Source organism: Syngnathoides biaculeatus, chromosome 21 (genome assembly GCF_019802595.1).
Source record: "Syngnathoides biaculeatus isolate LvHL_M chromosome 21, ASM1980259v1, whole genome shotgun sequence".
NCBI lineage: Eukaryota > Metazoa > Chordata > Actinopteri > Syngnathiformes > Syngnathidae > Syngnathoides > Syngnathoides biaculeatus.
Window position 1 is genome coordinate 3,285,564 of NC_084660.1, and position 14,455 is coordinate 3,300,018.

At 47.8% G+C, this 14,455-nt stretch overlaps 2 protein-coding genes across 8 annotated transcripts; one reads left to right on the top strand and one right to left on the bottom strand.

Moving 5' to 3' along the window:
- The first annotated feature begins 1,548 nt into the window (after positions 1 to 1,548).
- Positions 1,549 to 4,734, top strand: mad2l1 (MAD2 mitotic arrest deficient-like 1 (yeast)). Its single transcript, XM_061808802.1, has 5 exons — positions 1,549 to 2,632; positions 2,933 to 3,079; positions 3,421 to 3,541; positions 3,703 to 3,806; positions 3,883 to 4,734. The coding sequence occupies exons 1-5, from the start codon at positions 2,569 to 2,571 to the stop codon at positions 4,053 to 4,055; spliced, it is 609 nt and encodes a 202-aa protein (XP_061664786.1). The 5' UTR covers positions 1,549 to 2,568; the 3' UTR covers positions 4,056 to 4,734.
- Positions 3,738 to 14,321, bottom strand: pde5ab (phosphodiesterase 5A, cGMP-specific, b). 7 transcript variants are annotated; one of them, XM_061808788.1, is made up of 22 exons: positions 14,171 to 14,321; positions 12,483 to 12,930; positions 11,779 to 11,952; positions 11,216 to 11,305; positions 11,068 to 11,139; positions 10,318 to 10,407; positions 10,106 to 10,246; positions 9,552 to 9,610; positions 9,210 to 9,321; positions 9,030 to 9,114; positions 8,751 to 8,926; positions 8,621 to 8,671; positions 7,885 to 8,031; positions 7,690 to 7,815; positions 7,465 to 7,559; positions 7,313 to 7,400; positions 7,127 to 7,227; positions 6,601 to 6,678; positions 6,439 to 6,502; positions 5,708 to 5,782; positions 5,545 to 5,628; positions 4,887 to 5,266 (listed from the first exon to the last, which is right to left on the bottom strand). In XM_061808788.1, the coding sequence occupies exons 1-22, from the start codon at positions 14,248 to 14,250 to the stop codon at positions 5,147 to 5,149; spliced, it is 2,556 nt and encodes an 851-aa protein (XP_061664772.1). In that variant the 5' UTR covers positions 14,251 to 14,321; the 3' UTR covers positions 4,887 to 5,146. The 7 variants fall into 7 exon arrangements, 2 of the variants coding, with proteins under 2 accessions (XP_061664772.1, XP_061664773.1); XM_061808789.1 differs by lacking the exon at positions 4,887 to 5,266 and adding an exon at positions 5,284 to 5,431; XR_009793359.1 differs by lacking the exons at positions 4,887 to 5,266; positions 6,439 to 6,502; positions 6,601 to 6,678 and adding an exon at positions 3,738 to 3,793.
- Positions 14,322 to 14,455: the final 134 nt, after the last annotated feature.

Here is a 14,455-nt window from a genome sequence, read left to right on the forward strand (position 1 = left end):
CGCTCACAAGAATATAGAAACGACAGATATTACAGCTGCTTATTAGTAATTTTTTTTTTCAACTATTCTGCATTTTTCTAACCCTGAAGGATTTTCCCAATAAATTCATTCGTGGAGTCATAAAGCACAAACTCTCTCGTTCTTTATATTGAATTTAATTATTTTTAAAAGAAACAAAAAAAAAATAAACTAATACGTAAGTAGTAATGACATCAAATATATCTGTAAAAAATAATGAAAAAAAAAATGAAATGGACATTTAACTCTATAACATTTGCGGAGCTGCCAAGACAGGACCTGTGTTGTTGACTACAGGATGTCTTGAAAGTTGTTTTCTGCCCCCTAGTGGAGCCGCCTTGCAGTGTACTCTTAAGATAACAACAATAATGTTAACAAAAATTAAAATAGAATAAAATCTCGGGAGCAGCGAGTCACATGACCTGCGTTGATTCCAATGTTAAGGAACGTAGCGGATGGTCGTGTGTGTGTGTGTGTGGGGGGGGGGCGCTGGGGGGGGGTCTTGATGGAAATGAGGGGAAATGTGAAGGAACAGAAATGAAGTGGCGATGAAATCAAGAAGTAAGGATGGCCGCAGAGCAAAAGCAATGATGGAGGAGGGATGTAGAGGATGAAGGGATGGATGAGGGTGGGCGGGGGCTGATTTGAGGGTGACAGGACTCCCTGAATGGGCCTCTATTCTCCCCTCTGCCGGCTCCTCTTCTCATGCAAAGCAGGCCCCCGTTCAGCCTCCCAGCCATCCGTCACACAACAGAAAGAGCCTGGCAGAGCCTTTACGAGCCTCCCACTCCGCATAATCCCCCCACCCGGTGCCCAACAGGGGGTGACAGGGCCAAGGGGTGGGTGGCGGGGGGGGGGGGGGGGGGCATAGCTCCCCAAATGCCTGTGCAAGAAGAAGAAGAAGAAGAAGAAGAAGAGGCCACCTAGAACGAACGACAGCTACGTTTGCTTCCCAGTGCGCTATTTGCTCCTGTTGCCGTTGTTTGTCACATGAAGACAAAAAAAAATAAATAAAATAAAAAATAAAAAATCACGTTTTTATCACGAAAGATACTTCTCAAGCGCTTTTCACGATACTGAGAGATGGTCCACGCGATGCGTCGACTCCGCAGTCGCAGCCTAATGGCGCAAAGCCCCTTTTGGGCCCGGAAATGGTTGTGGGCTGTCAACGCTTTTTGTCTTGACTTCTTGTGTTGCACTCAAAGTCATCCAGCGCCACACACGTTTGTCCGACAGAATGCTAAATATTGCCGTGCATCGTTTTTTCCTGCATTCCCCCCCTCGCCAGTCAATGATTTCAGTGCTCTTTTGGCAAGTTGTTATGTTCTCCTCATTCCTGTAACTGTCTTTGGTCACGACGTGCGTTTCTTTCTCAAAGGTGGACTGCTGAATTCCAAAGCGGTTTCGTAAGAACGCATTTGTGAAAGCTTTGGGACTTGAAACCGCGATGACCGCATGGGCTTTTTTTTTTTTTTTTTTTTTTTTTTGGAGCCTGTTTTGTTTTCGCAAATGTAATCATTTTGACCTGAACCAGGATACTCGCCGTTGCTTTTATTTTCTGGGATCGGAGAGATTGGGTGACATGTACAGTCGAATTTGAAAGAAAAAAAGTTCTATATGTGCACTCTGATTGATTGATGGAGTGGTATGCATCAAAGGAGATGTGTACAGCGCTTCTCTCTGCTCACATCACCGCATTTTGTACGTTACCCGTGCATAGAAGCAGTCGTCTTATGTTGCTTGCTCACTGACATATTTGGGAAAATGCATGTCTTTTGTAATCTGGGGGTTGTAAAATTATATTTCATCTCCTCTGTCAGCAAAGTGTAGACAGGGTTTGCAGTTAAATACTCTCATTAAATGGCAAAAGGTACAATTTGCAATTTGCCATCCGTGCGACAGAATCGTAGCTTTGTGTTCAGTGAAAACACCTTTTCACAATCAGTTTGTGTGTAAAGTGAGACGGGAGCCGCAACACTACCGCGATATATTACATGTACGTCCGTTTAAATCTTCAAATAAAAAGAGGAAAACATTGCTTCGAAAACACAATCATGTGTATGACCTATTACTGTCCACAAGGCGGCGCCTGCCCCCATTGAGTTGAGGGCACCTTAACGCATCAACGCGACGGCCATGTTGGGGAGGTCAATGTCCCTATAGAATGCAATGGATGATCACCGAAATCTCGTTACAACTTACTCATTTCTCAACCCATTTTCACGAGGGTTACTCTTTTTTTTAGATGTTGCTATCAACAACAATTTTAAAAAATATATATATCTTACATATGCAAGGAACTGGTGGTAGTCATTGTACGTTGCCGTTGATACGGAAGTGTAAACTTTGAACCGGCGGAAGTGGTGTGGAGGAAACATTTGACGCATGCGCAGTAGAGCCTAAAGGGGGCGGGCCATTTTCAAACAAAACGGCGGGCTGCGTCGGAGCAACTTTAGCGAGACTCGAGGGGGGGGGGCCGGACAAAAAAAACAAAACAAAACGTTTTTTTGTGAAAGCGTTTGAAAAGTAAGACGAAAAGCAAACCACACCATGACTAGCACACTGAAAGGCATTACACTCAAAGGAAGCGCGGAGCTTGTGGCTGACTTCTTTTGTAAGTATTTCCGCTATTTGAAAAAAAAAAAAAAATGGCTAACACGAGTTGGCACAGGACGTTCAGTTGTCCTCTTTGGACGCCAAGATGGTTATGTTGATTATATGTTTAGCAAAGGGCCAAAGTATACCGGAAGTATGTCGTTGAGCCATCCCGGTGGAGTAACTTTGAAAGGTCGCACAAGGCCCCAAGTGACATTTTTCAACACGTCGCTCCGCTCAGATCGCACTGAGCTTCTTTGTCATGAGTGTTTTGTCTGAGTGTGGTGACACTTTTGTCAACTTGTCGCTCATCCCGCAGCTTTTGGCATCAACAGCATCTTGTACCAGCGCGGCATCTATCCTCCGGAGAAGTTCACCAGAGTCAGCCACTATGACATGAGCCTCCTCGTCACCGCGGATCCCGAACTGAAGAACTATCTGGAGACTGTGGTGTCGCAGCTCAAAGGTGACCGACGGAACGCTGATGTTGTGTTGCTGACACATTTGTATTTAAACCAGGTCATGATGTTGTCCACTATCTCGCTGGAACGAAAAGTGGCTCCATTTTCTCCAGACAGCCAAGTCGTCCCATAGAAACATTCCAAATGATATTTTCCATCACGGTTCCGCTGCAATGTAGGGCAGCGACGGCAAGGGGGCGCAATCCGCCATCTATCTTAACAGGAAGCCATTTTCTGCTTTCTTCTGTAAAATGTGATGAAATTGAAAATGAAAATGAAATGGTGCTCTAATTGGAATTAAGGACAAAAAGTGCAGCAATTCCCACCGTACTGTGTTGCGCTCCAGAGTGGCTGCTCAACTGCACGGTGCAGAAGCTGGTCTTGGTGATCACGTGCCTGAAAACGGACGAGGTGCTGGAGCGATGGCAGTTTGACATCGAGTGCGACAAGTCGGCCTTGGAGTGCAGGTGGGCACCGCCGGTTTGTTTTTTCCTTTTGCGGAAAAACGTTCATCGTCGTTACTGTCAAATACCAAAAGATTTTTGAAAAAAAAAAAGACCATTACACTGTAGGTGCCACAAGATGGCAGCACAGCACAGCATTACATTAACTAAACGGTGTTTGTCAGTGCCCCTCGAGAGAAGCCCATCCAAGTGATCCAGGGCGAGGTCCGCTCGGTCCTTCGGCAGATCACAGCCTCCGTCACCTTCCTGCCCCTGCTGGAAAACCCATGTGAGACCGAGTGACGCGCTCGCCGTTAGCTTCCAAACGTTTTTTTTTTTAACCCTCACGCCCCCCCCCCCAACAGGCAGCTTCAACCTCCTGATCTACACGGACAAAGACCTCGCCATCCCCGAAAACTGGGAGGAGTCCAGCCCGCACCACATCAGCCAACCGGAGGAGGTGCGCCTGCGCTCCTTCACCACCACCATCCACAAAGTCTGCAGCCAGGTCACTTACAAGAAGGCGTGCCCACTTTAAAGCCCGGCCGGGTAACTAACACAAACGAACTCCCTCGTGTAATAATTCTAATTTTTTTTTTTTTTGTTTGTTTTCATACATTTATTGTGCACAACTTTGTCGCTCCTGCTTGAAAGCAAACTCCCGTGAACTTTTCAAAGCGTCCGTTGAGCAAGCAGGCGAGAGAAGGTAAATAAACACAGTGTCAACTTCAACGGGTTTCTCTGCGTTCCTTGTTCGTGATCGACTTGAAATAACTTCGTGTAGCTGCTTTGTCGAGGGAGAGGCAAAAGGCAAAAGAAACAATCTTTCGCAGAATTTATTTCATATCGCAACATTTTCTCAGAAGTAGTTGCATTGTAACCGATTACAAAATTCGGCTCGTCAAGCCCCGTTGAAGGAAATCGCCTCGCACGTTTCCCAAAAATGTGTTTGTGACTATTTTACGACAAGGCAGTGGAGGAAAAATGAAATTTATTTTCCCCTTTTTAATAACAATTTCATCGTGGGGAAAAAAAAGGGCTTTCAAAAGATAGTGTACATTCGGCTAATAAATACATTCAACAAATAAATACGTTTGAGTCACACTGCAGTAGTCTAGATAGTATCTGCATCCCAATTGAAGTTTTTTTTTTTTTTTTTTTTTTTTCATTTTGAGGTCAAAGCCACTCAGTGCAGAAATAAAAATAAATAGCATCTACATACATATCGTGAGCAATAACTTGTTTGTGAGAAGCACTGCAGATAAAATTCTTCGTACCGACCGACACACAAGGAAGGATGTCAAAAAGCAGACCGTAGCCGTGATAACCACCGAGCTTCCCCTCCAAAAGTTCTTCCAACACACAAAGGCACGAGCAATTCCAAAATATTGCAATATCGTACGCCGAGTTCATCCGCGGTTCCGCTAATAGTCGACGTCGTGACGTGCGGAGCTTTTCTTCCAATGTCGTTATCGTTAGGAAAACAGTTTTTAATACATTGCTTGATTGTGATGGATCGTGAGTCAGTTGGCTGTGTATCATGTTGTTGTGAAATGATCCCCCCCCCCCCCCATGCGAAAAAAGTCCGAATGATATTTAAGCGAGCCGCACGAGCGTTCCGCTCCGCGCTCACGCCGGACCGTCGAGCAGGCCTTTGTCGCGCTCTTCGGCCAAGCGCTTCCAGTGCCGGCGGTTGCTCCGGCATCCTTCCAGCAAAGGAGAACAAAAGTCCGACATGCCCGCCAGGGTCTGGGGGGGGGGGAAGATGATTTAAATTTGTATTTTTTTTTTTTATGTTGGTTTGTGTGCTCTGAAAATGTCTTTCATTCTTTGCAAGATATTAAGAGCATCTGTGACTTATTTAGCAAATTTCCACCTTGGATCCCCCCCATAAATGTTGTTCCATTGCGATGGCTGAAAATTCAATTAAAAATGCACAAAAGTCTTTCAAGATGATTATTTTTTTTTTAAGTTGCAATTATCAAACAACTCGTATGTTGTAATCGTTTATTTCGGCGATTTATTACCTCATATAACTGCGTGCAGATGGCGTCGATGAAGGAAACTTGCATGCTCGGAATCTTATCTCGCTTCTCCCGATTCATCAGGTCCTGAAATAGAAAAATAAACGCTTGTGATGACAATGATAAAGAATAAGAATCATAACTGCAGGGGAAATGATGAGCTCACGCAGGGCTCGACGTTCAGTTCTTGTCGCTCTTTGTCCCCTTGTTCAAAGAACTCGGTGGCCACCAGCTCCGCGATCTGCGGGGGGGGGGGTCATACAAAAAAATGTTGATGGTTTTGCCATCACGAGCCCCCGCTTGATTGTCAACCGACGCAATCTGCGAGTGGATGGCCTTGGGCTTTTTCCACCAGGCTTGCGCTTCCTAACAAGGTGCCGATTACTGACAAAGATCACCAGGGAGATAAAATCGCTTGCGACGCAGCTGCAGGGACGCCTCGCTGGCAGGGGAAAGGGGGGGGGGGGTGGTGAGATGGAAATTTTATAAGTCATTACACAGGGCGTAATATTACGAGAGAGGGGGAAAAAAAGTAAAAAAATATATATATATTTTTTTGAGGAAATTTGCATTTACAGGGTTGTAATTTTGCAAATGAAAATAATTTTGAAAGAATAAAATCCAGAGCAGTAATTTGGAAGAAAAAGTCACGTAAAAAAAAAAAAAACCTACAACGTTGTAGTTTAACCATTTACAAACAGAATCTTCCTATTTTTCAGGGCTTGACGTTATGCTGAGATTTACTGGATTTTTCAGACTCTTCACAAACAATTCATGACCGAGTACGTCGTAACGCACAGGGAATTTGTCTCCGCCAGTCGGCGCCGGCCCGGTACGACAGACGAGGAACGAACTCATGCTTTGTCACAGTGTTGCTAAATGCGAACGTCGGTTTACCCTCTTTTGGACCGGCCAGGGCTTGGTGATTGCGGACACGTCGCACGCAGTCATCAGCATCGACCTGGACGGGAAACGCAGAGCCGTCGGGTCGAAAAACAGAACGCAGTGTGAGGAAGAGATTCAAAAGGACGCCACGCGGACGGGGCGGGGCGGTCTCACCGAAGTAAGTCCCGGTGGTGATCGGACTCCCAAGCAAAGTGTCGGTCGCGCGTGAGCTCAAAGAACTCCTCTCGTCTCCTGTCCATAGAGCGACAGACCAATTTATGTGGCAAAAGTTGCCATTTTACCAGGAACCACTTTGGATCTTTTGTCATCAAATGTTCAAAGTTCTTTCACGTGGGTGGAAATAAGAAATTGCAAATAGGGACTCCCAAATTTGTAAAGTTAAGACATGAACGGTGGTTCTGTTGCGTACTAACAAAACAAAAGTGAGTGCCACTCACTGAAGGCAATTGTAAAATGCAACCGTTCCGGCATAATTTTGAAAAGGTAATCGATGAGGCAGGTAACAATATTTCATTTCACAAGTCACATTCGGAGAATTAAGTTCTTATTATGGTTCCGAGCGCTGCGTAAACTCAACGCGTACGATTAGGAGAAAGCAAACTTGTGTTTTAAGGGTAAGAAACTAGCACTCGGGCGCGATTCCTTTTGCATTTGCGGTGTTTTTTTTTTTTTTACCTACTTCATGTGCAGAGCCAGGTCGGTGGCTAAAATCGCTCCCTCGATCATCTTCAGGGTGCATTTGTACTCTTCCAGGGAGAGGCCACTCAGGATCTGGTTGCCCTGAAACAGTTTGAGGAGGAGAACCTTGCGTGCGTGTCATCCAGGGGCTTAAGAGGGGGCCACCGTTTTGGGCCTGTGCGCTTACTGGACTGTTGAGGATCATGAGGCACTGGTCAAAATGGTGGTGCTCCATGGTGGAGTGGCAGTAAAGCTGGCCCAGTGGATGTTCACTCCTGAAACGGGCCAGTTGGTGACTTACAGTCTAAAACTTGCGCGACTCTTGTTCTGCTCGGGTACCTTTGTATGAAGGAGTTGTTGACTCCTCTGTGGTCCAGGTCATGGCAGAGAGTAGCGATCATCAGCGCCAGAACCTCTATATCCCTTAAGCGGTTCTGTCGGGGGGGGGGGGGGGGGGGTTTACTGTTACAGCTCTACGCTGCGACTGAAGAGCATGGGTGGGGGGTGGGGTTTGCACCTCTTAGCAATATTTGGTCAGATCAGGTGCAATAGAACCTCACTAACCTGCAGGCGCCCCGACTTAAGGAGTGCGAACATGCACTGGGCAGTGTTGAAAGCGTGTCTCCAGTTGTGATAGGCCACGTTCTTCCGGTAGTTCTTCTTGACGCTCAGGATCCATTGACATAAGTTCTACAACCACGTAGCAGTCACGATTGTTCATCCGCGCCGGACGTTGTTGAACGGGATCGCGATGCCTACCGTTTGCTTCATCTGGAAGTTGTGCACCAGGTCGAGGTCGACAAACATGCGCACGGTGCCCAGCGCGGTTTCGGCGTCGGACAAGTCGAAGTCGCTGAAGCCGAAGTCGAGCAGCCGCAGCGACTGGGCCGACGGAATCGTGGCCGTCTGCGCATTGAACGGGGATCGGCGAGGTGGTTAATATCACGGCATCTGATATCGAGAGCATCATGTCAACAGTTAATCACGGGAGAGACGGATGGATAGTCTGGGGCCGCTTTGCTCCTTCGTGAGTCGGACTTGCAATCAGAAAATTCTTGATCTTGCAATCAGTTTGCTCAAGATCAAACGCCACACCTTAAGGCATCGCAACAAGCGGCGTCCGACATCGGCCGACGTACGAAATCCACGCCTCAATCCAATAGATGTGTTGTGGTATGACTTTAAGCGGGCACTTCATACTGGGATCTCCTCCGGTGTGACCAAAGTCAAACAATTGTGGCAGGGGGAGGGGGCAGATTTGCTCCGCGGGGGCGAGAAAGACTCCTCAGCAGTTCTTGCCTGCACTTGATTTCAGTTATTGCTGCCAAGGGCGGCGCAAGCACTTATTAGCTTCAGCGGGCAATTACTTTTTCATATTGTGGCCCAATACGTTTTCTTCCCTGATCTTTGAGGTTCATTTGGGTAAATCCTCTTCAAGGAACCGTCCATTAGTTTTCCATCTGGGCATTCAAATGAACGAGAGTATTGCGGTTACCTGGAGCCGGCGGGACTCTTCTGGAGCAGCAGAAGCGTGATATGAAAGGACCTGCAAAACACACCGGCAGCACTTTATTTGCCAAAGCGCAGAGAGCGGCAGTTGCGTCTCGGCCTTTGGCATTTCTGACCTCCAAGGTCACCTGCTGCTTGGCCATGGCTCTCTCCACGGTCTCGTACATCTGGGTATTCTGGATGGCCAGACCGCAGAAAATGGCAAACGCCTCCAAGAATTGCTCGTCGTTCCTGTTGAAGGGCTTTGTGGCGCCCGACGCGTCGTCCATCTTGTTCACTAACTGGCAGCAGCCTGCAGACGAGTGTTTCTTTAGATTTGGATCATGAGGACGCTCGAGACTTGGTTCTCGTTAACATTGCGACGCTGCACGTTATTGTCGCGTGACTGCTCCTACCTATGACTTTGTCCTTCTTGCCATTCTTGATGGGAGTGCAGAGCAAACTCTTTGTCTGTTGACTGGTCTCATATTGCTTTTCGCACTGCCGCATTAAAAAAAAAAAAAAAAAAAAGAAACACGAGCTTGATTAATAAACGCGGAGTGCACCATAAAAAAAATGAAAAATCAAATGCAGACCATCGAGGGGAAGCGTTGATCCAGGGCGACGTCGGCGATGTTGAGGGACTGCATGGAGTTGAGGACGTACTGAGCGTACATGTAGTTGATCTGGTTGGCACAAGGAGTTTCCCTGTGGGCATTTGCAGCAAAATATCTAACATTCACTTTGCATGAAATGGTTTTTTTTTTTGTTTTTTTTTTTTTTGGGACATCAATTGAGGACGGCCGTTGGTTCGTGGAACCTTCCGATCTTATTCTGCAGTTTTGCGACGTGTGTCCGTTTTGTTCTTACGTCGTTCAATAAGACCGGACGCCGTGGCTTCTGCCCCTCTCGCGTTCGGCTGAATGCGACGGCCTTACCTTTTGGGAGGATTAAGGACTTCCTCGTATTCCATATGGAAGGCACTGGAAAAGGGGTTCTGAAAGGTGGGGGAGAAAGCCTGCAGTGAAGTTTTCCTTTTCTTTTTCTTTTGAGAAGACAAATCAACTCTCCCGCTCTTCCAGCCAAGCCATGAAGAGTTCCAAGCACTGGCGCATTACATATGAAGCCTTGCCAGATTGAGAGTTTATTTCAACATTCCATGTCTTCCTTCTGCTCCCGCCCACCTTATAGGGACTTGTTTTTGCTCAACGTCCACTCCCAAAAAGATTTTTGCCATTTTAACAGGATGTTCAAGATAAACCAGTCCCTTTTTCTGTTTAGGAAAACTTTGCTCCCTGTCCTCGGAGGCCGTTACTCCCTCGGGTCATAAAACAGGGCTTGAAATAGAAGATCCTTCAATGTTTTGGACGTGACTTGGCTAAGTGGTTTCGAGACGGATGTTATTCTTCAGGCATGCAAAGTCCCCAAACACCAAGGCCTGTGGGCCAGATGTGGCCCACGAGAGCTCTTCCGGGGTCACTTAGGCGCTGACCTGTGTGGAGCCGTTCTCGGCGATGAAGACCGTGCAAGCCTGGGCCCGCATGAAGGACAGGATGGTCCCGGCAAACTTGCGCAGTAAAACCTCCAGACACTGCTGCTCCTCAAAGATGAGACTGGCCAGTTCCAGCAGGACCTGAGAAAATCAGAGCCGTCTCTACGCATGAAGCTTGACTGAGAGGAACGCAATGGTAGGGATTAGCGTACCTGATTCCGTCTGGTTTCTAGCTGTGACGTTTCGTACAGCTGAGCGTTGTGTAGAACGATGCCCGAAAAGGCCAAGTACGACGAGAAGTCCTGTTTGCGAAGGGGACAAAAAATTGGTTTTCTTTCTCCCCGTAAACTGACAACTTGACAACTCATTTCTTGGTCACGTTCTGTCTCGTCTCTTGTGACGATGCCAAGCTATTTTGGAGAACTGAGGATTTGTTTCTTGGAGCGTTGCAACTGCATTCTAACTAACTCATTGCGACCGTTTTCTCGTAGCCTTGACTTTCTTCTCTCGTCGCGGCTCGTTTCTGGTCACGTTGCCACCTTCTTTCTCCGAGATCGTTGATTTCCTCGTCACGTGAGAAGTGTAAAAGCCCGTAACATTGCGACTTCACTCTCGTGGCGGGGTCAGTGGTTTTTCCGAAGGTCTCCGCCACGCTCTTGCCTCGTCCTACAGTTGCGGTATTGCCTTCACGTTGCGACTTCGTTCTTCGTAACATTCCAACTTGTCGTTGTTAGACTTTTTTCCTCAAGTACCACTGCGACTTTATTCCCTTACAAGCGTGACTTGTAACGCTGCGACTTCTTAATCGGCTCAACGTGACATCAGCATTTGATTTGATTGACAGATAGCGCACGAGCGCTCCTGACCACACGGTTCCCCGACTTTTCCGAGCACGTATCCAATTTCCGCCGATTTGGCGACGGCGACGTATACGCGTCTTGATCAAATATTGTTTTACAGACCTTTTCGTCCTGTCGAGTGAAGGCTCCGTCCGTGCCGTTTTTTTTGTTGATAGCTTGAGCCACCCCAACAAGCTGCCATTGGAGGGTAGCGACATTTCCAGTGAGTACTCGGAATGTTCTTTTTTGTAGCCGTTGCGGTCGGCGTTACCTCATCTCGGTGGTTCTTGATGGGCAGGCACAGAATACTCCGCGTCTTGTAACCCGTGACCATATCCACCTCCGCGTTGAATCGGGGGTCCTGCGGGGAGGCAAACCGGAACAAGAGCAGTTCTAAAATGGCCGACACAAAAGCAAAAGGCGCCGCGATCGTGACTGGAAGTTGACACTGAACCGACGTGACCCACGCCACTCGACCTCGAACTTGGAGTCTAATGAGAGTCCATCTGCTCGAGAAGTTGAAGAAAAGATGCAGGCCCGTGCCTGAACCTGTTTGATCTGGATAAATAAGAACGTACGCACTTAAACCCTCAAGAGCACTCGCGCAGAAAGGCTGACTAATTGGACCGCAATTAGAGGAACAGGCCTCATTAGCTGCAAGAGAGTTGACGAAAGCACCGACAGGGTTCCGGACAAACACAATGAGCTTTCGTGACTTGTTTACGTTATATCATATATCATATATATAGGCTACATTGCCAAAGTGCGGCACGTCGGGAAAGTATTTGGTTCATCTCGCGCAAAGGTCCATTTTTGCAAAAGGTCTCCCGTCACCTCGTAAGCGTCGTTGATGTTGAGCGGCTGTCCCGTGGCGGCCACGTGGCCGACGATGCCCTTGTTCCACTGCAGCCGGATGCTGCTGCTGGACGATTCCTCCAGCGTGGAGCCCTCGGCCACGTCGAACAGGCGGCTGATCAGGAACTTGGTGTTGGAGCTGTCCTCGCCCACCTGAAAGCCCCGACAAGAATCATCCAAAATGGTTTTCAGTGGGTTCGAACTGCGACAGCTCATGTCGGAGGTTTTCAAACGTGCGCCGGTCGCGGCAAGAGCCGGATGCCTTTCTTTTTTCTCAGACCCGTAAGGCCAGTTTAAAATCTCGATAGGGTTAGGGTAAGAAACTGCAAATGTTTCCGGATTTAGTCACTGGAGCTGTTGGCTGTTTTACTCTAAGTCCTTGTCTTGCAATGTACTTGGCCAAAGCGAGACAATCTTGTGGCGTCACTGTTGAAGTGAATTGAGGGATTTCCTTTCGACAAAAGCGGCATCTTGGTGCCAATGAACTTTGTCGAGGCAAAAAACGGTGCCTTGCTGGATTTTTGTGCCAGTTGGAGGCCAGTCTAGTCTTTTCTATTTGTTTGAGTCTGCTATCTGGAGCCACTCCACCTGACTTGTCGTTCGGTCATCGTTCGACAAATGCCAAAGCTGTGTGTTAAGTGTTAGGAAGCCGGTTTTCAAAAGTGGAGTGTCCCTCCCCCTACCAGAAATAAGGAGTAGCGGTCGGCAGCAATCAGCTCGTTGATGTGGAGGAAGATCTTGTGGCAGAGGGCTGTCATGTCCAGATGGCTGGAAACGTCCTTCACCAGCTCCAGCAGTCGAGCGCAACGACCCCCGTCGGCGCCGCCGCGCTCCGCCTTCGCGCTCCCTCCTCCGCTTTCGCAGTCCGGCGTCCCGCCGCACCGCAGGGGGCCGCCCTCCCGGTCAACATTGCTCAGAAAGGTCACCGTGCCCTCCGGGTCCGTCGCCACGATGGGCCGGAGCGGCCGGTCGAATTCGGACGCGGAGATTTTGCGGGTCGGGGCCCCGAGCGACTGGCCGGGGCCCGCGGCGGAGTGGTGGTCCGAGATGCTGACGCCGGACGGGCTGTCTTTGGGAGCCGGCGGCTTGATGGCGTGGACACGTTGGGCGAACCAGGCGTTCACCATGTCCCTGTCGGGGCGGCGTGCACGTACGGCCATTCGTTCGTCGGCAGCAACATATGAGCAAATATTAATGTCTCCAAAAGTATAATACACTTCATGCCCTGCAAATATTTGGCCAGACGAAACTTTGGCCCAAAACTTTGTTTTTCGTCTGCTTTGGGAAAGGCCCAAAGATGCCGCAAAGCAGCTCTGGATGTTGGGGAGGATCTCAGTTTAGCCTGGGTTGTTACATAGAGTCTTCTCCATGGGTCTATTTTAAAGTCAACTATTGAAGCTATTTTTTTTTATTGACGACGTGACGATGATGGCTTGTGGTATGATTACGGTTTAAACTATTGACAGACTATTTTTAAAAAAGTGGAAGATGGGACGTCACATATTTGAGATTTTTTGCAACTGGGCAGCGATCATTGTTCTGTGCGTCGGCACGGCAACGAGTGCAGAACATTCATTCCCGCCAACATTTTCCGATTTGACCTTTGCTAATTGAAGGAAATCACATTTTCCGCGCATTAAAAATATTCTCGTTTTCAGCAGTTGCCGATTGTTGCCTGCACTTGTATTAACGACCGCTTGCTCAAATTAAGCAGGGGTGTTTTGTTGCTGCACATTTTTTGATCAACATTCATTTTTTTTTTTTTTGGGGGGGGGGGGGGTTAAAGACGGCCAACGATGTCCACCAGCTTTTCAGCTCAATTCTTTTTGCCTTTGCATCGAAAAAGGGTAAAAATGGTTCACATAATTATTCTTTCGGCTCCGTGCTATTTATGCTCGCATCACCTTTGCCAAACAAAGTAGCAGTAAAAGTATTAATAAAGCGTGGGTTAGTAACTTTTTATAACCGATAATTGCAGACATTTGTTGCGCACAGAATTGATTTCAGAAAAATGAATGGAATTTTGCCATGTGACGAAAGTGACCTTTTATTGATTTTTTTTTTTTTTTTTTTTTTCGTTTGTACAAAATGTGGAATGACGTGCGTGCCCTTAGGGAAGATTTTCTTTTTTTTAACATTTTACTTTCCGACCCGTTTATTGACCTTGTCGTCTAATTGTCACGTCGGGGCACTCCAGGGTGCAAATTAAAAAAGCGTACAGTCAAAGTTAATAATTAATTGACCCTTGCGCAATTTTCCTGTGAACATGCACGTTGCAAAAGTAGGAGCATATATGAAGACGTTTAAAAAAAAAAAGGGGGGGGGGGCGGGGGGTCACGCGCGCGTCCGTCCGTCGGTCGCTTGCTTTTACCTGGACGCTTTCCTGACAAAGTAGGAGCGCGTGAAGTCCAGGTGGTCGTCCAGCCACACTTCCATCATGTCGTCCTCCATGGCGCGGCTCTGCCTTTATTCGCGACGATTCCCCATATGGCAACCCCCCCACCCCACCCCACCCCACCCTCCCTCCTCCTCCTCCCACACTCCAACCCCCAATACAAATGCGCGGAAGCGACAGCGGCAAAAAAAAAAAAAAAAAAGTAAACGTGCGTCTCACAGGGCGCTCACTTTTGCGATCGAACCGAGGGAGGAAGACCAG